Source organism: Cucumis melo, chromosome 10 (assembly GCF_025177605.1).
Source record: "Cucumis melo cultivar AY chromosome 10, USDA_Cmelo_AY_1.0, whole genome shotgun sequence".
Classification (NCBI taxonomy): domain Eukaryota; kingdom Viridiplantae; phylum Streptophyta; class Magnoliopsida; order Cucurbitales; family Cucurbitaceae; genus Cucumis; species Cucumis melo.
The window spans coordinates 3,936,578-3,958,948 of NC_066866.1; the positions used below are offsets into that span (position 1 = coordinate 3,936,578).

General features: G+C 34.4%; 3 protein-coding genes across 7 annotated transcripts; all 3 read right to left on the reverse strand.

Annotated features, from left to right (window-relative positions):
• Nucleotides 1–217: 217 nt before the first annotated feature.
• Nucleotides 218–5,182, reverse strand: LOC103488944 (putative multidrug resistance protein). The gene is made up of 7 exons (XM_008447904.2): nt 4,922–5,182; nt 4,760–4,814; nt 4,043–4,227; nt 3,500–3,957; nt 2,861–3,401; nt 817–2,783; nt 218–745 (listed from the first exon to the last, which is right to left on the reverse strand). The coding sequence occupies exons 1-7, from the start codon at nt 5,108–5,110 to the stop codon at nt 385–387; spliced, it is 3,756 nt and encodes a 1,251-aa protein (XP_008446126.1). The 5' UTR covers nt 5,111–5,182; the 3' UTR covers nt 218–384.
• A 4,356-nt stretch (nt 5,183–9,538) lies between these two features.
• Nucleotides 9,539–13,187, reverse strand: LOC103488943 (protein terminal ear1 homolog). Its single transcript, XM_008447903.3, has 5 exons — nt 11,899–13,187; nt 10,997–11,687; nt 10,763–10,882; nt 10,529–10,670; nt 9,539–10,223 (listed from the first exon to the last, which is right to left on the reverse strand). The coding sequence occupies exons 1-5, from the start codon at nt 12,563–12,565 to the stop codon at nt 9,882–9,884; spliced, it is 1,962 nt and encodes a 653-aa protein (XP_008446125.1). The 5' UTR covers nt 12,566–13,187; the 3' UTR covers nt 9,539–9,881.
• Nucleotides 13,188–15,334: 2,147 nt separating this feature from the next.
• Nucleotides 15,335–21,614, reverse strand: LOC103488941 (D-cysteine desulfhydrase 2, mitochondrial). Of its 5 annotated transcripts, none has more exons than XM_008447901.3 (8): nt 21,278–21,614; nt 20,744–21,061; nt 19,616–19,658; nt 18,903–19,205; nt 18,036–18,165; nt 17,760–17,933; nt 16,984–17,184; nt 15,335–15,834 (listed from the first exon to the last, which is right to left on the reverse strand). In XM_008447901.3, exons 1-8 carry the CDS (start codon nt 21,497–21,499, stop codon nt 15,783–15,785), a joined length of 1,443 nt encoding a protein of 480 aa, XP_008446123.1. In that variant the 5' UTR covers nt 21,500–21,614; the 3' UTR covers nt 15,335–15,782. The 5 variants fall into 5 exon arrangements, with proteins under 5 accessions (XP_008446123.1, XP_016900174.1, XP_008446124.1 ...); XM_017044685.2 differs by having other exon boundaries at nt 15,428–15,834; nt 18,903–19,190; XM_008447902.3 differs by having other exon boundaries at nt 15,808–15,829; nt 21,278–21,613.
• Between the last annotated feature and the right edge of the window lie 757 nt (nt 21,615–22,371).

The following is a 22,371-nucleotide window of genomic DNA, read 5'->3' on the forward strand; positions in this document are numbered from 1 at the left end:
AAAAGAAAAATTCAAGTGTCGGCTGTTAGATAAAGCGAGAAAAATTGTGGTTTTTTTAAGAAGACAAAACATGACTATGAAGTGATGAAGAAGATAGTGAAATAATGCATAGCTTGTTGTCTATATTTCTATCACATGTATACAGTGTCTCATGGTGGGCTCCTTCATCCATCAACGTCTTATGGTTGGAATTTATGAAAACTTGGAACTTAGAGTCGTCTACTTGCAATTAGTATCATAGACTTTGATTAATGGAGATGACTGACAAATACCGCAAACGTGATTGAATTCAGTTACGTACGTGTTTAGAACGACCTTCTAAGTACATTCATTTTTATACATAATCTACTGATGCTAAGATTGTTTATTATTGAGTAAAAATGATTAACTTTTTAGCTGGTTAATCAAGGAGTAGTATGCTCCACTTTGTCCATGGCCAATTAGAGTCGAGTGTGATCCTTTTTCAACAATCTTACCTTGTTTTATTACAGCTATTGAATCTGCTTTTTGTATAGTCGATAACCGATGAGCGACCACGAGGCTTGTTCTACCAACCATCATCTTTTCCAATGCTTCTTGGACTAAAGTTTCTGACATGCTATCCAAAGCACTTGTTGCCTCATCAAGTAGAAGGATTTTTGGGTTCTTCAATATGGCTCTTGCTAAAGCTATTCTCTGCTTTTGACCTCCTGATAACTGAACTCCTCTTTCTCCACATTGACTCTCATAGCCATCTTTCATAGAACTGCAATGAAATGATTTGGTGAAAAGAAGGATCTGTAAAATGAGATCATGGTGATTAAGTTATTATGTTACCTAATAAACTCATGAGCATTGGCAAGTTTTGCAGCCTTCCTAATTTCACTTTCTGACCGATCTTCTTGCCCGAATAGAATGTTATTGCGTATAGTTCCTGCAAAAAGTGCAGGTTCTTGACTCACTAGAGCAATGTGTAACCTCAAACCTCTCAAATTATAGCTCTTTATGTCTATTCCATCAATGAGGATTACTCCTTTTTTAGGATCGTAAAATCTTTCGATCAATCCAATAACGGTAGATTTACCCGAACCACTTTGCCCAACCAATGCGACGGTTGTTCCAGCTTCAATCTTTAGACTCAGTCCATTGAAGATCAGTTGGTCAGGCCTAGTCGGGTACGCAAAAAATACGTTCTTCAATTCTACTTCTCCACAAATTATCTCTTTGACTTTTACCCCTTCAAGTTGTTGAGGGTCTATTTCAGTATTTCTATCTAGAACTGCAAAGATTGATACTATGGCATTTGCACCTTTTGCTATATCTGATGACATGCTTCCTACATCGGCAATGTTCTTTCCAGTGCTCATCAAGATGAAAAATGCTTGGAAAAGTTGTTTTGGTGTTACTAACCCTTGATTTATGAGTCTCCCTCCATACCATAGCGTCAAAGCTGTTGTTGTTGTAGTCAGAAATAAGGAGCTGAATAAACCTAAACCCGAAATCCATGATTGTTTTACATTATCCTGCTTGGGGACTTCCATTGAAGCTTCAAACAGACTTAAAATCCTATCTTGAGAGGAAAATGCAGCAATAGTCCTGTGGTTAGTAATGGCTTCACTAGCTAGTTGACTGCCTTCACCTTGTGTTTTCCTAGCCTTCTCAGATATATTTCTCATCAAAACCTTTCTTGAATAGAAGCTTCCAATGATAAGTGGTTGCATAGCAATTGCTACAATTGCTACTCTCCATGTCACAAGTAATCCAAGCACAAATGCCAAAGTAGCAGTCACAGATACCTGAACCAATAGCGACGTTCTTTCTGCTACAAGAGATCTAACCAAGTTTCCTTCAAGAGCTAGTCGTGCACATATAGCAGCACTCGTATTCTCGTCTTTATCAAACCATCCAATCTCAAAGGTCATGATTTTTTCGAGCATTTTTTCTCTTACTCTCTTGGTTAAGTTTTCTCCCATGATTGCGAAGCTGTAATGCTGAACAAGATTAGATATAAAACTAAGAGATGTTATGCCCAAGAATACGAAGCAATAGAATCTAATGTCTGATTTAATAGCAGCATTGTCCTTTAAGAAGTAAACTGATGCAATTGTTCCTAAGCAATAGGAATATATTGGTTGAGTAATTCCAGTGCCTGCAGCACCCATACAACCAAGCAATGCTTGTTTCCACTCAGGTGCATTCAATCGCCAAATTCGCCATTGAGAAGGAGATTGAGAAGAACTTGAGGTATACTTTAAGCCTTCACAATAACTGTAATCACTAGAGTCAATGTCGACCGAGTATGGACATGACATGCTAATAGAATATATTGGACTGTTGTGCCAAATTGGGCTGCTTCGACGAACCGATATTTGGTTTATTGGTGCCAATGGAGTTCTGGCTCCTCCTACTGTTCTTTGGAGATATGTTTCTCCAGTAAAATCATAGAAAGAACTAGAAGGGTCATTTTCCATGCAAGATTGCTGCATCTGCACCATTTTGCTGTATATTCCTTCACTATTTCTTTGAAGTAACTCATTGTGAGAACCAGACTCTACTATTCTACCTGATTCAAGTACAAGAATTCGATCGGCTTTTTGAATTGTCGAAAGACGGTGTGCAATGACGATTGTGGTTCTTCCACGTGAAGCTTGGTCCAAGGCATCTTGTACAATTCTTTCAGACTCTACATCCAAAGCACTGGTTGCTTCGTCCAATAGAAGAATTTTGGGATCTCTGATTAGAGCTCTTGCTATTGCAATTCTTTGCTTTTGCCCTCCAGACAATTGAACACCAAATTGCCCCACCTGCGTTGCTAAATTTTTCTACTCAAAACTATCACAAGAAGCCATGAGTAAAAGAATAGAAAGAAAACAAGTCTTACTTGAGTCTCATATCCATCAGGTAAGGTTGCAATGAAATCGTGAGCATTTGCAGCCTTAGCTGCTCTCTTAACAAGTTGCATTGAAGCTCCTTCTTTACCAAACAAAATATTTTCCTTTATGGAGGTTGCAAATAGAATTGGCTCTTGATTGACTAATCCCATTTGAGATCTAAGCCATTTGAGTTGAAGCTTCCTAATCCTATGACCATCAAGAAGAATGTCTCCTCTGACAGGGTCATAGAATCTCTCAAGTAAATGAATCACAGTGGACTTGCCTGAGCCACTTCCTCCAACAAGGCCTACTGTCTCCCCAGCATTCACTTTGAGATTAAATCCTTGAAGAATTGAGGTTTCAGGTCTTGACGGATAGGAAAACTCAACATCTCTAAATTCGATCTTTCCTCTTAAACGGTCCAAAGATTTTCCTTTACCATCTTCAGCATCAATGACAGGAATGCGATCAATCATCTCGAAAATTCGAGAGGCAGCAATTGTTGACTCAGAGATAAAAGAGAGATTTGGGAGTGCATTCATAGCACAGCTGAACAATAATAAGCAAAGGGAAACATCATTTTGTTCAAACTTTCATTAAATTTTGGTAGTTACTAAGGAAGAAAAAGAAGAAGTCAATTTACTCACATTCCACCAAAAATGATACATATTCCAGATATCAAAATGGCTCCACCTGTTTCTCCTCTTTCAGTTACGAGAATACCGCCAACCCATGCCTGAAATGCCCAAGCAGCATACATCATTGCCATACTACCCATCATAAGTCCTCTCCCAAGGCCTTGTTTAATGCCAAAGTTCATACTTTTTTGAAGTGCATGACTGAACTGCTCTAAAGTTTGGTGCTCTCCTACATATGAATACACGGTGCGGATTGAAGAGATCGCTTGTTCGGCAATGCTACCAGCAACCACATAAGAATCTTTGGCCTTGACACCTAAGTTCTTGTAAACCTTTCCAAATCCAACCCCTGGAATAATAAACATGAAAGAGAACGGAAGGGCAGCCAACGCAAGCTGCCATGAGAGCACAAATGCAGCAGGAATGCAGAAGATAAAGCCTGAGATGTGAGCCAGAAAGTTTGGTATCTAACACAAAAATGAAAGTCTATATTAGATTAATGTATAAGGTTTAGAATGAAGAAAGAACATGTTTGATTAACGAGTTGAGAACCTTCTCAGCTAATGTATCTTGGATAGTGTGACAATCAGAAGTGATGGAAGAAACAATGAGGAATGTAGAAGAAGCAGCTTGATTAGTGTCGAAAAAACTAGCTTCTTGCCTCAAAACTGATTTTAGGTACTCCATTCTGATGCGGGATGTTTGTCTTTCTGCTGTCCTAGTCCAGCACATTCCCTCTACAAGTCGTAAACATGAAGGTTTCACTTTTCAATGTTGCCTTGACAAAACAATTAAAAACAAGACTCCATAACAAGTTGAGCTACAATAGTCTTAATTATTACGAACTTGGAAACAAACATGATGTAAATTGTAGTCGTATTATATGTTATTTACAATTATAGACTAAGGTTTATAGAGGTGTTATGTATAAGCCATCTAACACCTATCAATGCTTATATTATATGAAATTAGAACAAATGGCTCCCTCTGCCTATCGACATAGTTAACACTAACAAATCATTAGCGAACTACGCAAATCCATGTGTCAATCACTATTGTTTACGCTTTCTCGCATTCTTTATTTGCCAATTAGATAAAATTCGGTTTTACAAAGCAACGACCAACATCTCAACCTCACAATGGAGAAGTTTCCAGTACTATATTCGTATCTACTCCTTCGGTTAGGTGTTGACAACTTGATATGTGATTAGGCCATATCATTTTAAATATCGTTGTTATAACAAAGATGGATAGCAGTAGAAAGTTTACCAAAGAAAGCACACAGTCCAACACAAATAGCAATATAAATCAGCTTGAGTGTATACTGCAAGAAAACAGATACACAATACATTACAACCACAACCAGTAAACTCCAATAGAAGAAAAAGAAACTATTGCAAAAGCTAAGTATAGAAGTAATAAAGAAATTACCTTGTCCACAACATGATTTGAAAAAGAGTTGGAATCAGAAACAGAATAGTGATTAATCATACCACTTAGAACAAGCATAGTGAGTGGAGTTGTAAGCCCATCTCCAATACTCCCCAAACAACCAAGAACCATTAGCAACATATCCACCCAATCAGCATATCTGAATACCCCATTTTTCTTCTTTCCCATAATGCCTTACCAAGAAAATACAAAGCCACAGCACAATGACCAAATCCCAATTCAAGTCTTAAAGTGTTTCTGAAGCAGCATTGAATTTAACTCTGGCAGAACTGAAGACGGCAATTTGTCTTCGAGTCAAAACTTGAGTTTATTAAAAATTAGGATTGTGGTGGGGAGAGTGACATGAAATATCCCAACTCATTTAAAAATTAGGAAGAATTTGAATATGAAACATAGGCAAAATGCCAAAAGTTTGTGTTTGCTTGTGAAATGACATTTGGTGTTAGCACAAATAGTAAATACAACGGCTTTGCTTATTCAAGTTTTTGTATTCATATTAAGAAACCTGCCAAAGCCCAACCTTCACTTCCAATTTTATGAAATTTGGAGTCAAATTTGTCCGTGAATTTCATCTTGTTGTGTCAATTATCGTTGAACTAAATATACTTTTAAGTTAATTAATAGTTTACTCAACTTTTTGTTCCGAAATTAAATGTCATCTATATTACATTTTACATATAAAAAACGTATAGAAATATTTAATTTGATTATGATAAGTTTTACCTATTAATTTTAATTTAGTATTTTATTTCTTTTGATAAGATTAATTAACGAAAATATTCAATATTAGATTCTTGTTTTTTCTTTTTTTTTTCTTCAAGGTTATTGTTGTTTTCTTTAAAAAAGAAAACTCAATTGGTTGGCAGATTTCTTAATTTTCAATAAATTAAAAATATTTTTCTATTTTTGGAAATATGCTTTTATATTTGAGAAATTATAAAAAAACAAAACTTTTATAAAATATTTACAATTCATAGAAAAATGAGTGTAATAAAATTTATCTTTTAATGATTTTGTTCTACGAAGTTTAAATAATTCATCAAATTTTTCTATATTTGAAAAAAAAAATCTTTATATTTTGCTATATACAAAACCTATTTTAGATAAATATTTCACAACTGGTTTCGGGCTTTTCAAAAGTAAGCATATTTCATCATCATTTCATGCAATATTATGTGTTTTTTCTGCATATAATAATTGAATTACTAATCAAATTCGAAAAACAATAAACAAATTTTTAAAATCTATCGAACTAAACGTCCCATCAAATGGATAAAACATTTATTTTTCAATAAAGAACGAAGTAATGAAATAATTAAGAAAAAAAAAGAGTTTTGTTTAGAATAAGAAACATTGGGAGTACTAAAATAAGTATAATAATTAATTATTAACATAACAAATAAGGTAAAGAAAAGTCTGTGAGTTTTGTGTTAATATAAAGTAACAAAGAAATGGGAGTATGTATTGAAGAAATAGTGTGGAGAAGCATGCGATCTTGGGTTTATCAAAAACACTAAACACACACTTTTGAAAAATTGGCACAATCTCATACAATATCTCTCTCTACATACACTTCATTTTCTCTTCCCAATTTCTCTTTCTATCTCGTTTTGTCAAATCTTCACGTATGTTTTTTTAATATAATAAAATATTTACCAAATATAAAGTACAATTTTAAATTTTATTAATAATAAATGTTGATACACTTCGATAGAAATCTATCAGTAGTTATCAATATCTATCATTGATAAAGTTTGAAATTTGTTGTATTTGGAAAATATTTTTAATAATATTGTCATTTACAATAATTTCTTTCAAATCTTTATTTCATAATGATAATTTTTTGGAAAAAAAATACCATTCATTTTCAAAAATTGAAATAAAAATAAGATTAAAGAAAAAAGAAAAGAAAAGAAAAGCATTTCTTAATAAAGGAATGTTTAGACGTGTATGAGAAACTAAATTTAGGAGGTACGTAGTTGAGAAACTTTCGTAAATATAACAAACTGCTGCAATTCTTTCCATTTTTTTTTCGCTACATACATGTCTTTCTTCTTTTCTTTTTATACGTTGTTTAGATGTATAACGAATCTTGAAAAAATCGTTTAGCCATTTAAATTAAGGTAACCAAAGCTAAAAGATTGTGTATAAAGAATCGTGAAAAAAATTGTTTAACTAAATCTAAACGATTGTCTACCAAATTTTTTTTTAAAAAAATCGTTTAGTTTTGGACTATAACCAAATCTAAACGATCATGTATCAAATATACTATGCGCGTTACCAAATATATTATGCGGATTGTTGACAGATTATTTTTTGTATTTTCCATGACAGGCATGTGGGGTTTTTCCATTTTTATAATTATTCTATATAAATATTTTTCCGCTTTGTTATGTTTTTTAAAAAAACCTCTATTTAATTTATATAAAAAATAAAATTATCGAAAATAGAACATTTAACAGAATATTTACATTTCATAGAGAAATCTATGTATAATAAATTTTGTTTTTAATGGTTTTGTTTTGTAAAGTGTAAATAGTTTATCAAATTCTTTTACTCAAAGAAAACCCTAAATCCTAAAAACACATAAATAAATAAAAATAGAATAAGCAAAAGACTAAAATTAAAGTTGTGTTTTTCTCTCAAGTATATTGATCCAAACATAATAAAAAATTTGTCTTTTGTTCGTAGGATTCAAAATTTAAAATGTAAAAGAAAAAAACAAAAAGAGAACCTTAATATGATATGAATATGAATAAGCAAAAGTATGTATTTTGTGTCAGCAATGACACCCAACAGAAACAAATGTAAGAATTAGATTGAAACTCACTCAAATCACACACAAATCCAATTATCCAATTATCCAATTATCCAATTATCCAATTATCCAATTATCCATAGCCATATCCATTATCCAATCAATATAAATACATGACGTGCCCCACATCACAATCCTCCACGTGTCAAACCCCCACATCATTTTGACTGACTCAAATTGACAAAACACTGACATTGTTTGAACAAAACAGTAAATGAATGTTGTAAGGATCCCATCTCCCCTCAATTTGCAACTTCCCTCCCCCAAACTCCATTCTTTTTTACTTTTCTTTTCTTCTAATTCTTCCCAATTTGTTTGATTCGGATTCATGTTTACAATGAATGACTTAACTATCATTTCCCTCACCAACTTCATAATTTGATATATAAATAAAAAGGTTACTCAACTTATATGTTTATCGAGTCCATTTTGTCTTTTCGTTTTCTATACTTTTCACATTCAAGACAAAATTCTATCTTTCCTTCTACATCTACTTTTCATTCACTAAGTAACTTTATTTTACCTTTTTTAAACTATTTCTTTTACAATTATCGAGAAACTCAATCTTACAACTCTACTACTTGTTAGACCAAGGTAAAAAGTTGAACGAAGAAATTTTGAATTTGGGGTTCAGTGAAGTGTGGGAATGGAATCCAATGAAAACAGATATGAAATGGTTATAAACAAACAGAATCCAACAATTATATAAAAAGAATTAAAAATATTCATAACATAATACTGTACTGTTCCTTTCTTCCCACTCGTACGGACTTCCTTACTGTTCTTCTACCCTTCTCATCATCTGCTCAACCTATGCATGCACTCCCGTAAAAAGAAATGAACAAGAAAGACTCTTTAATTCTTCAAAGCTTTACGTACAACAAATTGTGCCATCACGTTCTAGCCACGACAAATATGAGAGAAAGAACCTCCACCACTCCTATCCTTCCTATCCTTCACCACCTCGATACCGAACGAGACTTTAATCAAATTAACGATTATCATCCTCCCTCCAAACAATCAAACTCAACCGCAATACTAGAGACATAGATACAGTTGCCATAGCTTCAAAATATTTACTTTCTGCATGGTTTTAGGTTTTATCTTTATCTACACACAATAATAAACTAATGGTTTACTCTTTTCGAATTATTGTTTTCTTTTTTAAAAAAAACTTTTCAAATTCTCGCAAAGGGTAAAGAAAAATGATTCATGTTAATGTCTAAAATCTGTAATTATTTTGGTTGGTATCATTTATCAAAATCGATAATATTAACTTTAATTTTGAGATTAATAAAGTGGGTGTATAATACAAACATTCCGATGCTACTTTGGAATTGAACATAATTTTTTTACGTTTTATTTTTCATATATTAACAAACAATTTTAAAATTTCAACTAAATTCGAATGACAATATTTGGAAAGTACTGTATTATTTATTTGAAAATTAGCTAAAACTATAATAACGTTTCCCAGAAACGAAAAACCAAACCCATTAAAAAGAAAAACAACCATTAAGACCAAAAATAATAATATAAAACATTCCTATTAGGGTTTTGAAACCCATTTTATACAGAGATTTCAACAAATATAGTTTTGTTTTTTAAATGCATCTATAAGTTTTCTTTGAGGGGAAATAAGGAGAAAAATGGAAAAAAAAATTTGGAAAAAAAATGGAATGCATGGTGATGTGACAAAGACCAGGCAAAGTTTCAATCTTTATCCATTTGGGTCCTCTCAAATGTTAATGTGAGTGTAGGACATGGAAACATATTAATGTAGTCATATGGGACATAGCATCTTTGATCATATCAAAATGAAGGAAATTACCTCAGAAATAAACCATATAAGAAAACAACAAAGAGGATGCTTTTTTTGGGACTTTTTCTACAATAATAATGTTACAGCATCTGAGCATGGAGTAAGAAATTTAATACACTCCATATGTGAAAGAAAAGGAGAAAGAGAAAGAGAGAGAAAGAGACGGTTTCTAACCTGGGAAAAAGAACCCAAATTAAAAGGCTTTGACCTTCACTAAGTCATTGGTGGTTGCAGTTGCAGCAATGAGAGACTAATACCACGTCTTTTTTTTTTTTTCTATCAACATTTTGCAGCCATTTTTAAGAAACTTCATGATACTCATCACCGTCTGTGTCGTCTTCATCAATGCTTCCACTGCTACTGTTGTTGTTTCCTTTCATGCTTTCCTCCTGTTGGTCATCAACCAATGTTGTTGTTGTTGCAACATCGTCGTCTTCTTCTTCACCCTCCATCTCATCATTCCCAGAACAAGATGGAGTAGTTGAGAGGCCAATGGCGATTGACTGTCTCTGCCCTCCAATCGGCATTGGCTCCGTCAGTTTCCTCCCGTCCCGAGGCGGCGAAAACACCACTGGCAAGTAGTGGTCCATCTCGCATGGGAACTTTGAGTTCTTAAAGTGCTCCTTCAGTGATTCCAGTCCCTGCAAAAAACCCCCCATTAAACAAAACAAAACAATTGTTAGGATATCAACAAATAAAGAATACACAAAAACATAAAATAGCAAGGAATCAACGCATAAATTTACAGAGCAGAATTAGAACAATTAATAGAATGATTAGATCCCTGATGTACTTCTCTAAACCCTAGGGTCATAATCGTAAATAAACCGTAATTAAAGATGTCAAATATGAAATATTCTACATAGTCGTACAAAGTCAGATTACAGATTCAAGTTATTCCAACAACAATAATCCATGATGATGAATCAAGAATGAAGTCAAGCACCTGTACTCTAGCATAAGTAACCTCACAGATTTTTCTGGAGTTAAAAACCTCCCAAGGTTGAAGATGAAACGCCTTGTACAACCTCCATGTAGCCTCTGGTGAGGTCATGTTTACAAACCCATATCCAACATTGCACTTGTTGCTGAAAATTACAACGAACATTCTCATAAACACAAACATAAACATCTATCATTTTCCAAATAACTTCTGAGAAAATTCGAACAAACAACTCACTTGAAATCAATGGGGAGATATACAAAATCGTAGGAAGAAAGTGGCTCGTTATGGTCGTCGCCCACTTGCTCGTTGCAATGAATACAATGATTGTCCAGCATGTTCAATAACAATTTCTGACTGCATCCAAGTCAGAACACTATACGAATAAAAAAAAGGTAATAATAATAATAATAATAACAAAAGATCCCATAATTTTGTTTGAAAATGAATTTGTTGTTTTCTTCTCAAAACCTGTATTTGTTGGGGATGTTCTTGATCATCACAGTAGTTCTCGAATCTCTGCAATCGGAATCATTATCGTTTATCAAGAATCGAGAATCGAACTTCCTGGATTGTCTACATTTTCTTAGCTTATTCCTACTGGGCTGCACTTGTTGTTGATCAGCACCAACAGAAGAACTACTATGGCTGTTCTTTGAATTCTTTCTCAAAACCCCAAATGATTCTCGCTCTTCAATTTCATTACACTCACCGCCGGCATTCAGATCAACGGAACCCATTTTTTCATACACATCATCGGACTCCGAGCTCTTCCGAGGGTTTCTCGGGCTTCGACTCCCCTTGTTGAGATTCCATTTCCTAGAGGACGTATGGGGTTTCGAGTAATACCACCGCGGCGGAACATTTGAACCTACCCCACCAGAGAAACTTCTCGGCGGTGGCGGCGGAGGTCGTGACGGTGGACATTTTAAACTCCTGGAGTATATATTATTCGAGCCACAGATGGCCGGAGTAGTTAAGTTAGCATTGAAGAACTTGTTCCCATGGCCCCCAGGACGACTAAACTCAATCAAAACAGATTTTCCATTGATTTCTTTTCCGTTCATCTCCTTAAGAGCTTTTCCGGCGTCCCTGATGTCGAAAAATTCCACAAATCTTTGTTGTTTCTTCAGTGGCGTCTCTCTCAACTCCTTCACTTGACCTTGAAAACAAACACTGAGAATTAAAAAGAGGGGCTTCCATGTTTATAAAGATTTTGTAATAAGCAGACAAATAGAATAAACAGAAAAGTAAACAAACCCCACATATTCTAGTCCAGTCCCCACAAAATAAAAACACAAAGCAAAACCCGTCGTATTCAGATCCCTTACAAATCAAAATCAAAACCCATAAAGAAGTTGAATAGAATATACCAAAACGTTCAAAGATTTCTTTGAGACAAGAAGTGGAAACGGTGGAGTCAAGATTGAAGATAACGATGGTGCCCTGATTTTTCCCAGCCGGAACGATGAACTGAGCCCAAACAGCATGGCCGGCGATGAGGCCAGGCGCCGGAGAAGGGCGAGGCAGAGAGGAATTTGATAACAAGAAACCGTTATTGTTGTTGTTGTTATTGTTGAAGTAGTTACGAAGACGACATTGATGGTGCATGTGCTGATCCCGGATCTCTCGCAAAGCTCTCTCGGCATGGCGAATATCATAGAAATGAACGATTACAATCCCTTCTTTAACTCTCTCCATTTGCACTCCTCGAATCTCCCCAAATACTTCCAATTCTCTCCTCACCATCGTCTCGCTTACGTCGCAAGGAACCGAACTCACCACCAACGACCGAGTCGCAACCGACGACACCGGCGACCGAACCGGAACATACGCCGACTCCGCCGTTGGAAACGGCGGGTAAGTTGCACCGGTCTCGCAAAACGGCAGGAGAGGAACGTCGCTAATTGTTGGGTACTGAAAGAAAACCCGATGGGGTTGCGGCATAAACAAAGTAGTCGAATATCTCGGCCGGAACTCTTGAGCTCTCGGGTCTAAACTCCCCGCTAGAAACCGCCCATATACACCGGTTTCCGCCATGCGCGGTGGGAAAAAAAAAACCTCAAATGGGTCGGACGGAAACAGAGAGAATAGCTGGTTTTAGCGTCTTCCCGTCTTACTCAAATATGAAACATGGCAGAATAAGAAAAAGGAATACGTCGTCGTTGTCCTCGTGGTCGCCGACGTCTCTGTTTCTCTGGGTTTTACGATTGAAACAAAAACAAAAACAAAAAACGGAATGGATTCCTGTTTAGAGTATCAGAGAGTGAAAAAGTTGAAGTGGAAAAAAAGAAAAAAAAAAAAGAAAGAAGGCAGAGGAAAAGGGAAAAGGGTTAGGTTGAGTTTGATATGGTGTTAGTATAATCCATCCTTTTGGGGCCAAGGTCCATGAAAATGTCCTTTGCTGTTTAGGAAGACGAAGAGAGAAAATGACGAGAATGACCCTGAAGGTGCTTATGTGATGAAAGAACAGCCGTACACGTGGAGGAGATGAGGGAAGAAAAAGAAAAAAATGTTTTTAGCACACGAGGACAAATAATAATTAAAATTGCGTCGGGTGCCCAATAGTGCCTTTTTCAGGTTGTTGTTTTTGACTACTCGTACTTCTTGACTCCTTTTTTCTTCTCTTTTTCTTTTCTATTTTTCTTCTTTGGTTCAATTATTGAGATTTTGTTTTTCCAATTCCTGATATTAATATATATATATTGCATGTTTGTGAAATTATTAATGCTCCCATGCAGAAGAACATAATATCCATTTACCACCAATTAACAACGAAGGTTAATTATAAACTAAAACTTTGTTGAGCTTAGCTTAGCTTAGTCGAGATTGGATAGAGGTGATAATGATGGAGTTTGTATTTGAAAATAGAAAGCTATTAGATGCATTTAATACAATAAAGTAAGAGAGATTGGAAAGAAGGAAAGAGAGAAATAAAGTGTATGAGAGAGAGAGAGAGAGAGGACTATGTGTTGTGGAATTGAAGTGAGTTTGACAAAAGACAATGGCTTAGCTGGAGTGGTCAGGGTTGGGCAGATGAGGGGGAAAGTAAGTAAACCTTGTGGCCAACTTCACCAAATTTAAATTTTCACATCCACCTACATGTATAGAGAGAGAGAGAGAGATAAATGCAAGTTATTTTTATTTTTCAACTTTTCTATCTTAGTTCTCTGATTGATGAAAGTGTTTGTTTTAAATAAATTGAAATGGTTTATTAGATATGAAATTAAAAATTTGAAGATGGAAAGAAGAAGAAGGTGTGAGTGAAGTGGAAATGGAGTGGAGGGGCTCTACTACCCACAAAATATGGTATTAATATAGAAAATGGACCGACAACCTCGCAACCCACTCCTTAAAATCCCACTTTCCTTAAAACTCGAAATTCTGCTCTCTCTTTCTCTACTCTCTCTCTCTCTCTCTCTCTCTCTCTCTCTCTCTCTCTCTCTTTCAAGTTTCCAATGCTCACTATTTTCCCTATGTTTATGTTTTCAATTTTAAAATTTCTCTCATCCTTTGCTTGGTTTAACACAGATTCTCTAACACTCGATTTCCCAATTTTATATCGTTTTTCTTTTAACTTAGTTGTCTCTTGTCACCGATTAGAATGAATATGATAGAACAAAAAATCAAGTCAAAAGTAGTTGCACACGAATATAAGGATGTATTTGCTCGGTCTCGGTTTGGATAACATTTTAATTACAAAGACTTAACTTGACCTTACCGACAAATCAACCGACTACCATGGTCGATTTGACAATGATTTGATCAAAAAAATCGACTCAATGCTCACTTCTAGTCCAAATTAATTAATACAAACTCAAAACATTTGAGTTATGTTTATGTTGACATTCTCGTCAATTTATTGGAGCAAGTAAGGCTGCAAGACTCATCCAATCTCATTATAACAATCATCCATGAAGTAGAATCATTAACAAGTTCAAACTTCATCTAATAAAGTACTTTAAAGAAGAAAAAATTGCTCTAAAACCATCTTGACATGAGAAAGAGGATAATAGGAATCCTATTATTATTTTAAAAATTAAAGCTTTAATTCAATTTTTTTCTTCAACAAAAACAGTACCCTAGATATTTTAATTTTACGTTTACTATGGATGGTGAAAAAAAAATAATAGTGACAACCAAACAATACTTTTGTAGATGATGCTTTTGGAAAGTGAAACAAGAAAAATTAAATCATGCCCTCCTAAGAACAGTAGCACAAATATATTCCTTAAGAGAAGGAAAAAGAAAAAGGAATACGTATATGCATGTTTGTATACATACACATGCATGCATGAATATAAGTTTTAATTCTTGAAAGTTTGTAACAGTTATCAATGAATGTTTATTATTCAACACTAAGTCTTACGAATTTTTGTTACAAATGATGGATAAATTTAAGTATTTTAAATTATATATATCTATAGTAACTCAACCTATCCCGAATTTTAAGAAGTAGATTAGAGAACTTGTTTGAGTCCTTCATAAGACTAATTCGACCCATCCAAATTTTCGAGTTGATTGAAAAAAAGGTGTCAATTCAACTCATGTTGCACTGCGTGGTACTATATAGAGAGATGATAGAACTATATGCCTCTAGTTTTAAGAGAGATAATTAGAGGTTATTTGAGACGGAGATTATGCAAGACTATAACAACCATATTTAGCTATAATATACATTATTTCAACCTCTCTATTTGCCACACTTTTTACTACTTGACATTCATCATTTTTTTATTCTTTGCTACGGTGTTTAGTATCTCATTCTTAAACTAAAATAATCCACACGGCAAACACATACTATTATAATCCAAACTAAAATAATATATACTCCAAACACAAACTATTACAATTCAACTATAATAACTTAGGACTATAATAGTAATTCGTTACTTCAAACACCGATACACTCCTTTAGTGTTTGAGTTTATCCACTAAACTACACCAGTAGTTTCGAGAAAGAGAGAAAATAAAAGTAGTGGTGGATAGTTTTTGTGAAGAGGGGGTTGGTGTTTCCTTTAAGAGGATATTCAACACAAAAGAAGACAAAAGGAGGGGTGAGTGAAGTATGAAAAGAGTTTTTATGTATAGTAGGGTTAACTAGGTTGTGTTCCCCATTTGCTCCACATGATTTATGGGCCACCACCAACCCACACCCTTTTCTGTCTCTCCAAAGTCCAATCTTTTTCTTCTTGGTTTACATAAACAAAAAGTAAGTGAAAGGGATGTCCTGCTCTGTTCTCTTCTCTTCTCTTAACTAGCTCTGCCTCTGCCTCTGCTTCCCTTTCCCACCAATCCTAAGAACTTTACTGCATAAAGTTTCAATTTCAACCACACATCACACAACATTATTCCAACACCTTATCTTTTTTAATTACCCGCTACTGCTCGAAACTATTTCCCTACTACTACTACTATTCTTAAATTAGGCATCTTCTTTATAACTGTGGGAATGGGAAGGCATTTTTGTGTTGTGTTCATAAGGACGTGTATCTTTATATTGATGAGAATTTTCAAGACATGACTGTTGCTACAGTCTACTCTTTTGACCCCATCCCCTACTCTCCCTAAAGAATAAAGTAACTACAAAAGAATGTAGGCCAAATATGTGTTTTATTTACTTCCTAGTTCCTAGTCTTTTGAGATGCTCCTTACGTTCTCAAAAGTTTTGCTTTTCTACTTTATCTTCTAATATTTTTTAATCATGCATTTTCTTCTATTAGTGATTGATGATAAGCTAAATGACATAATACTTCATGAGTTTTGTAGATGTCATGCCACCTAATCAAGAAAAAAAATCATTTCTTCCCTCTTAGGTGGGTTAGTGCATGTATGGAGTGATTTTGAAATGGTTAAAATAACTTTTGTTGTATTTAATTTTGCATTATTAAACGTATTTTTCATATTATTAAAATTGATTTTGAATGATTAAAAGCAACCTATAAAGTCATTTTAAAATGAGAAAAGTAATTCTAGTCATTTTAAAATCATCCCCGACCTCCAAATTTTAACTAACCCATCAAGCACGAACCCATGTAAGCTTTTCATCTTCTACATTTAACATCTATGGACCAAAAAGAAAGAATAGAAAAAGTATGAACGAAAAATGTTAAAAGGTAAGAATGTAAATGGTAACTTTCATACAGTAGCAAGAAAAAGTCGTTAAAAAAAGTAGGATAGAGGACTTTGTGTGTGTGTGTGTGTGTGTGTGAGTGTATAATTTGAAAGTGTAGCATAAGAGATAAAACAAATATTTGGCCAAATATATACACACGCTTACTACTATATCATTTTATTAACAACAGGAACCTTATAAGTACCATTGTCTTCCACCTAGTAATCACGCACTCTTACAGAGATTGAGCGAGAGAACTCGGTCATTTAAAAAATTGAGTTGTTATTCTACAATTGTTAATTAGGGAACAAAATTTTTCAGATCATTAAAGTAAGATTTATACCTTTGAGCTAGTCCAAACAAGCCCAGAGTACCACCAGTATGAAGCAATACCACCAGATCTCCATTCGCTTTGGCTCCCTTTTGAGAAAGAAAAGTAGCCATTTCCCAAGCAGCTAGAGTGTAAATAGGATCAACAAGAATACCGGTTTTCTGAGCAATTTGTCTGCAAGCCTCCACTTCTCCATCCAGCACATTGCCAAATCTACAAGGTGGGAGAGAGAATGTAACACAGAATCGCCCTAATTCAATTAGTACGATATAATTATTATTATCGAGGAATTATTGTAAATAGCAAAGCTCTTGAAAATACTTACCATATATAGCAAAATTTCATGTCTATTATTGATAGACATTGATAATCACGTTGTATATAAAATTTTGTTGTATCTTGTAAATATTTTAGTTCATTTAGTTATATTTGAAAATGTCTTATTATTATTAGTACGGAAATTGTTTTAAATTGTAGCACTATTAAAAATATTTACAAATATAGAAAAATATTACTTTTTACCAATGATAAAAGTCTAACTGAGTCTATTGTAGTCCATCCCAAATAAAATGTAAAATTTTGTTATATACATAAACAAGTAAACTTATTTTGCTATATTTAAAAACATCTCTTATTACTATTTGAAAATAGAGACCTAAAGTTTAAAAATTAAAATGTATCATTCAATTTTTCTGCAATAAGGCAGATACTAGATAGTACGTCAATAAATGCAAGTCTGAAGAAAATAATTTGCCATAAAGGGGTCAAAATTAAAACGAACTACTCACTTTCTTTGACGGAGGCGCTCTACCCAATTTACAATTCCCCCATTTACTTCATCCTTGTCTAGGTCAAGAGGAGCGCCAAAATGCTTCCTGAATTCAGAAATCAAACGCTTCTCTTGCCGTTTATATCCGTCAATTCTATCAGCCAGCATCACTGCAGTTACCTCCCACGGGAGCCTAGCATGAATGAAAAAGAAAGAGTGTTTCATTAAGACACAGTAACATTAATAACTTATGCAATTCTCAAATGGAGTTCACAAGACGGGTTTGAGTATACACCCTAAACATAGAGCTCCAAGACTCAAACCAATAGCAGTTGTCCCAGTGCCGGCATCTACAACAAATTTAATGACCCTATGTTTCCCAAGTAAATGATCCTGGGAAAGGTACTTCACGAGTCGAATTAAACCTATGAATGAGTGAGCATTTAGCAACGAAACAATGCCTGAAAAGATATAGAACAAATAAAAACTACAACTAGATAGTTAATTGTGCAGTCATAAGAGGAAACATATGTGTTTCTTTAGCCAAAAAATAAATAAATACAAAATATAAGATCTTCTTTGGATTCTATCTTAGCCCCCTAAATTTCAGGTGGCAAATCTATGGGCAAAAGTTATTAGCTGACAGTGGATGGGACAGAAGAGAATAGAGTCGACAACATAATTCAATCTCCCCACCAACGTTCACATTTAAGTGACAGACAATCTAATCAAGCCACTCTCAATATATCAAACCATAGAATTACATTTTCGCATCTAATTAGTGTCAAACTGGAAAGAACATTTTCATGCACGATTTTGTTTATTCATATAATGGTTGCAATTCAAGGTCTACCAACAAGCAGGGCAAGTGTATCAAAATATAACTGCACCATGCAAATATAAAATCCCGGAAAATGAGGAGAGAAACAATAAAATCTTTCCCATCTTGCCTACAAGGTTGCTACAGGATGTGGATTCAGAATTCTTGTCCAATGAACTTCTGATGGATAGACATTTCAGGACCAAATGTGGGGGAAAAAATGTAAACAATCCCTCATGCTGAAGGTTAAAAATAAATATGTAATACAATCCCCTGGCTAAGTTGATGGAACGGGTATGCATATTAAGACGACACACTTCAGAAAGAATGGTTTACAGTTACCTAGCAAGGCGATAGCATCTCCAGCTCCTTCGTTGATAACTATAACCCTTCTTCCATATGAACGTGGTTGCTTCCCAAGAGAAGTGGATAAAATATCATCGAACCATAAGACACTGCCACTATTGCCGGCCACTAAATCAGCTTGACTCTTGAGCACTTTTTCCCTATTGGCATAAATAGATCTTGGAACATATGTGACGTTTCCATATATTGTTGACATCAAGTTGTATCCAGTTAAAAATTCAGGTTGCTCCCCTCGTAGAAGTAGATGTGACCTCAAACCTCTTTCTGCACATAAAACAGCTGAAAGTAGAAAATCAGTATACAGAAACAAATTTCTACAAGGCTCGTTTACAATCACCTGGGAGGGGGTGAAAGGAAGACATGAAAGACTAGGGGAAAATAATAGATGTTAGTATGTATATCTTGTTATATATTCCATTATGTGCTAGTCTGGAGTAGTTTGGAGCAAGTTATAGCTCATAGATTTTCTTTGCAGGGAGAAAGAAGAGGAAAGAAGAATAAATAAAGCATTTTAAAAAAAAATATATGCAACCGCAGTGGCACAAGTGCAAGTGAATGAAATGTACCCTAATCCTTGCGAACACCTTTTGTTGTTGCTCTACTAAAAGTTTATGCCATATACTTGTGGCTACACACTTGTGCGAAGAAAAAAGAAAGGGAGAGGTTTCTTCAGACAGGAAAACTCCTACCAGTAGCAGCTGCATGTGCACTTTGACAACCCCCACAAGTAACCTATAAAATGGATCACATTCAGAGCATTGTTCCTGATTCTAAAGGTAAATGTCATTCAAAGCTGGCATAGTTATGAATAAAACTAAACTAAATAAAGAATTCTAGTTCCATCAATTACATGAAACAATCAGCGCCAAAACTTAAACCTGGCCTCACCAAACTCATGAATAAGAGGGATGGACAATCTTGATGCAGAAAGAAAATGGTAAAAAGGTTTCCTAATGTACCTGACCTAACTTTGAAGCTGTGACCAGTTTCCTGAATGTTTCCAGATTTACGTAATAATTAACTAACTTATCCACTAACCTTCTGTCCGTCAAATGTTTGTGTATTGCATGCAAATAAATTTAAGAAAAAATTTCGATGAATGACATACCCCACATGCTTTCTCTAAACAAGAATTTAGAAGTAGGTGTGATGTTAATGCAAAATTTCAGCAGTGATCCACTCAAAATAAAAAACTCATCGAAGTCACATTTTCATGATCTTGATACAGACAGATGAAATTTCTCCACTCTAATCTCAACAATTCCAACTTTGTCTCTTGATCATGGAGACGGTTAACATGTACACAAATTTAATCACAGAATCGCGTTGTGAAACAATCATGTCACAAATGAAAATAAAAGGAAAGATTAGCAGAGAAATTATAATAGACATGAAAATAGTTTTTTTCATTCAGAATAACTAACAAAAATCTAAACCTTAGGAGACCACTGCACGTAAAATCTATGGTAATAGGGAATTAGGAATTCGCTTGATTAGTTTCAAACTAAACCTAAATTTGAATACAGCCGATATTCATATAAATTTTAAGTTTCTAACCTAATAGATCATCTAAATGCCTTATTCTTCAGCATCTAAAGATAGTTGATAACTAAAATAAAACATGATGAAAATGCATCTACCACATTAATTCTTTTCCATTTGTCCTTGACAGAACACCAATGATGAAGGAACCAATAAGAAAAAACATTAATGTACGGAAACTGGTAGAGAACTGGCATTCACAACAGCTATTTGAATAAGCAAACTTTTACAGCAATAAACTTCCTTCACGATACACCCAAGAGACATAATCTTACCACGTCAGTCACTGAATTATCTTCAATAAGAGGTAGAACCCCATCCAATTTTCTTGCCTTGTTACCATTTATGAGCGGATGCAATAAATCATCCCTAACTATATAGAACGATTGGTTCGAATTATCTGTCCCCAACACATCATTAGGCATACAAATATCAGTATCTACTCCCAAGAAGAGATGACTGGCTGAAAAATCATGGAGGTTTGTATCTGTAGCTGAGAACATAACTTTGCTTATTTTGGTATCGGGGTTAGCCAACGTCCATCTTCTGGCAAGTAATCTCGTCAAAAACTCTTCACCACCGAATCGAACACCCTACCCACCGACAATAATACATCACTATTTACAATTAAACAAACAGAAGATGCAAAAGACAGTGTCCACAAAATTTAGTAGAGACATGAGCAAACCACCATTATTTAATCATAAGCTTTTCTGGACTCGCAATTGTAGTGAATATGATCATGAATCCCGAATCTCAATCTACAATTACAACAATGCTAGAAAATTAAACGAAGCATGAAAGTGAACCTGCGAGCTATCGGTAAATTTGCAGGAGGAAAATTCGTTTTCAAGTGCTGCAACAGTGGATTTAGAGTGAAGCAAACGAAGTCTCGAAGTACTGAGAAAGTAAGAAGAAGCTCCTGTTTCCGAGTGAAGCACCGTCCACCGTGACCGGAAAAGGTGAGAAACATTGGCGGGGAAATTGAGTAGGGTCGTCGTGAAGGTATTAACGGAGCCGGCGGTAGCCATTTTGGGAATGGCTTGAATAATGTTTTCCCGCTATCACCATTCAGCAGAGCTTCAACATTCGCAAGAGGAAAACTTAAATTTTGGGTCTCTATTTAGTCCTAACTCTTCCGAAACATTACGGTATCTAATTCTTATATTTTGTGTTTGGATTCAATTTAGTGTTTCACTATAAACTATTCTTTAGAAAAATAATAAATATTATTAATTAAGGTAGGAAACTTAATCTAATCGATACTGATACGAAGAGTTGGTTTTGTTCGATTAGTTAAGCTTGTTTTTTCATCGTAATAAAATAATTTAGAAGTTCAATTTGAAACATTATATACTTTGTTATAAAAACCTTAACCCAATTGACATCTATATGTAACGAATGACCAAATGGTGTTGAGTTCAAATCCACCCTATTTATACTTGAAAAACTTTCAAAATACTTTGTGCAATATTCTGAATTGAATTAAAAAGGGTAGGAATAGAAGGTAAAATATAGATTACAAACTGGACTCAAAATTCTTAATCCAAAAGTGGATTAGGGATTAGAACCCACAAATCACAACATTACAATATATCCCAATGTCAAATATAAATGTAAACAAGAGTGTTAATTGATATGTTAACAAAATTTTAAGAATTAAATCAATACAACTATCGATATGGTTTTAAAAAATTTAGATTCTATCATTAATAAACATCGATAGAATCTAAATTTTTCCTATATTGTGCAAATGTTTTCAACTGTTTCGTCATTATAATCTAAAAAGGAGTTCTTTTAATTGAAAAAAAAATCCTCACAAATCAATAATCAGTGAATCAGTATCACAATATTTAATAATCTTAACAAATTTGCAAATGAAACAAATAAATAAAACTATATA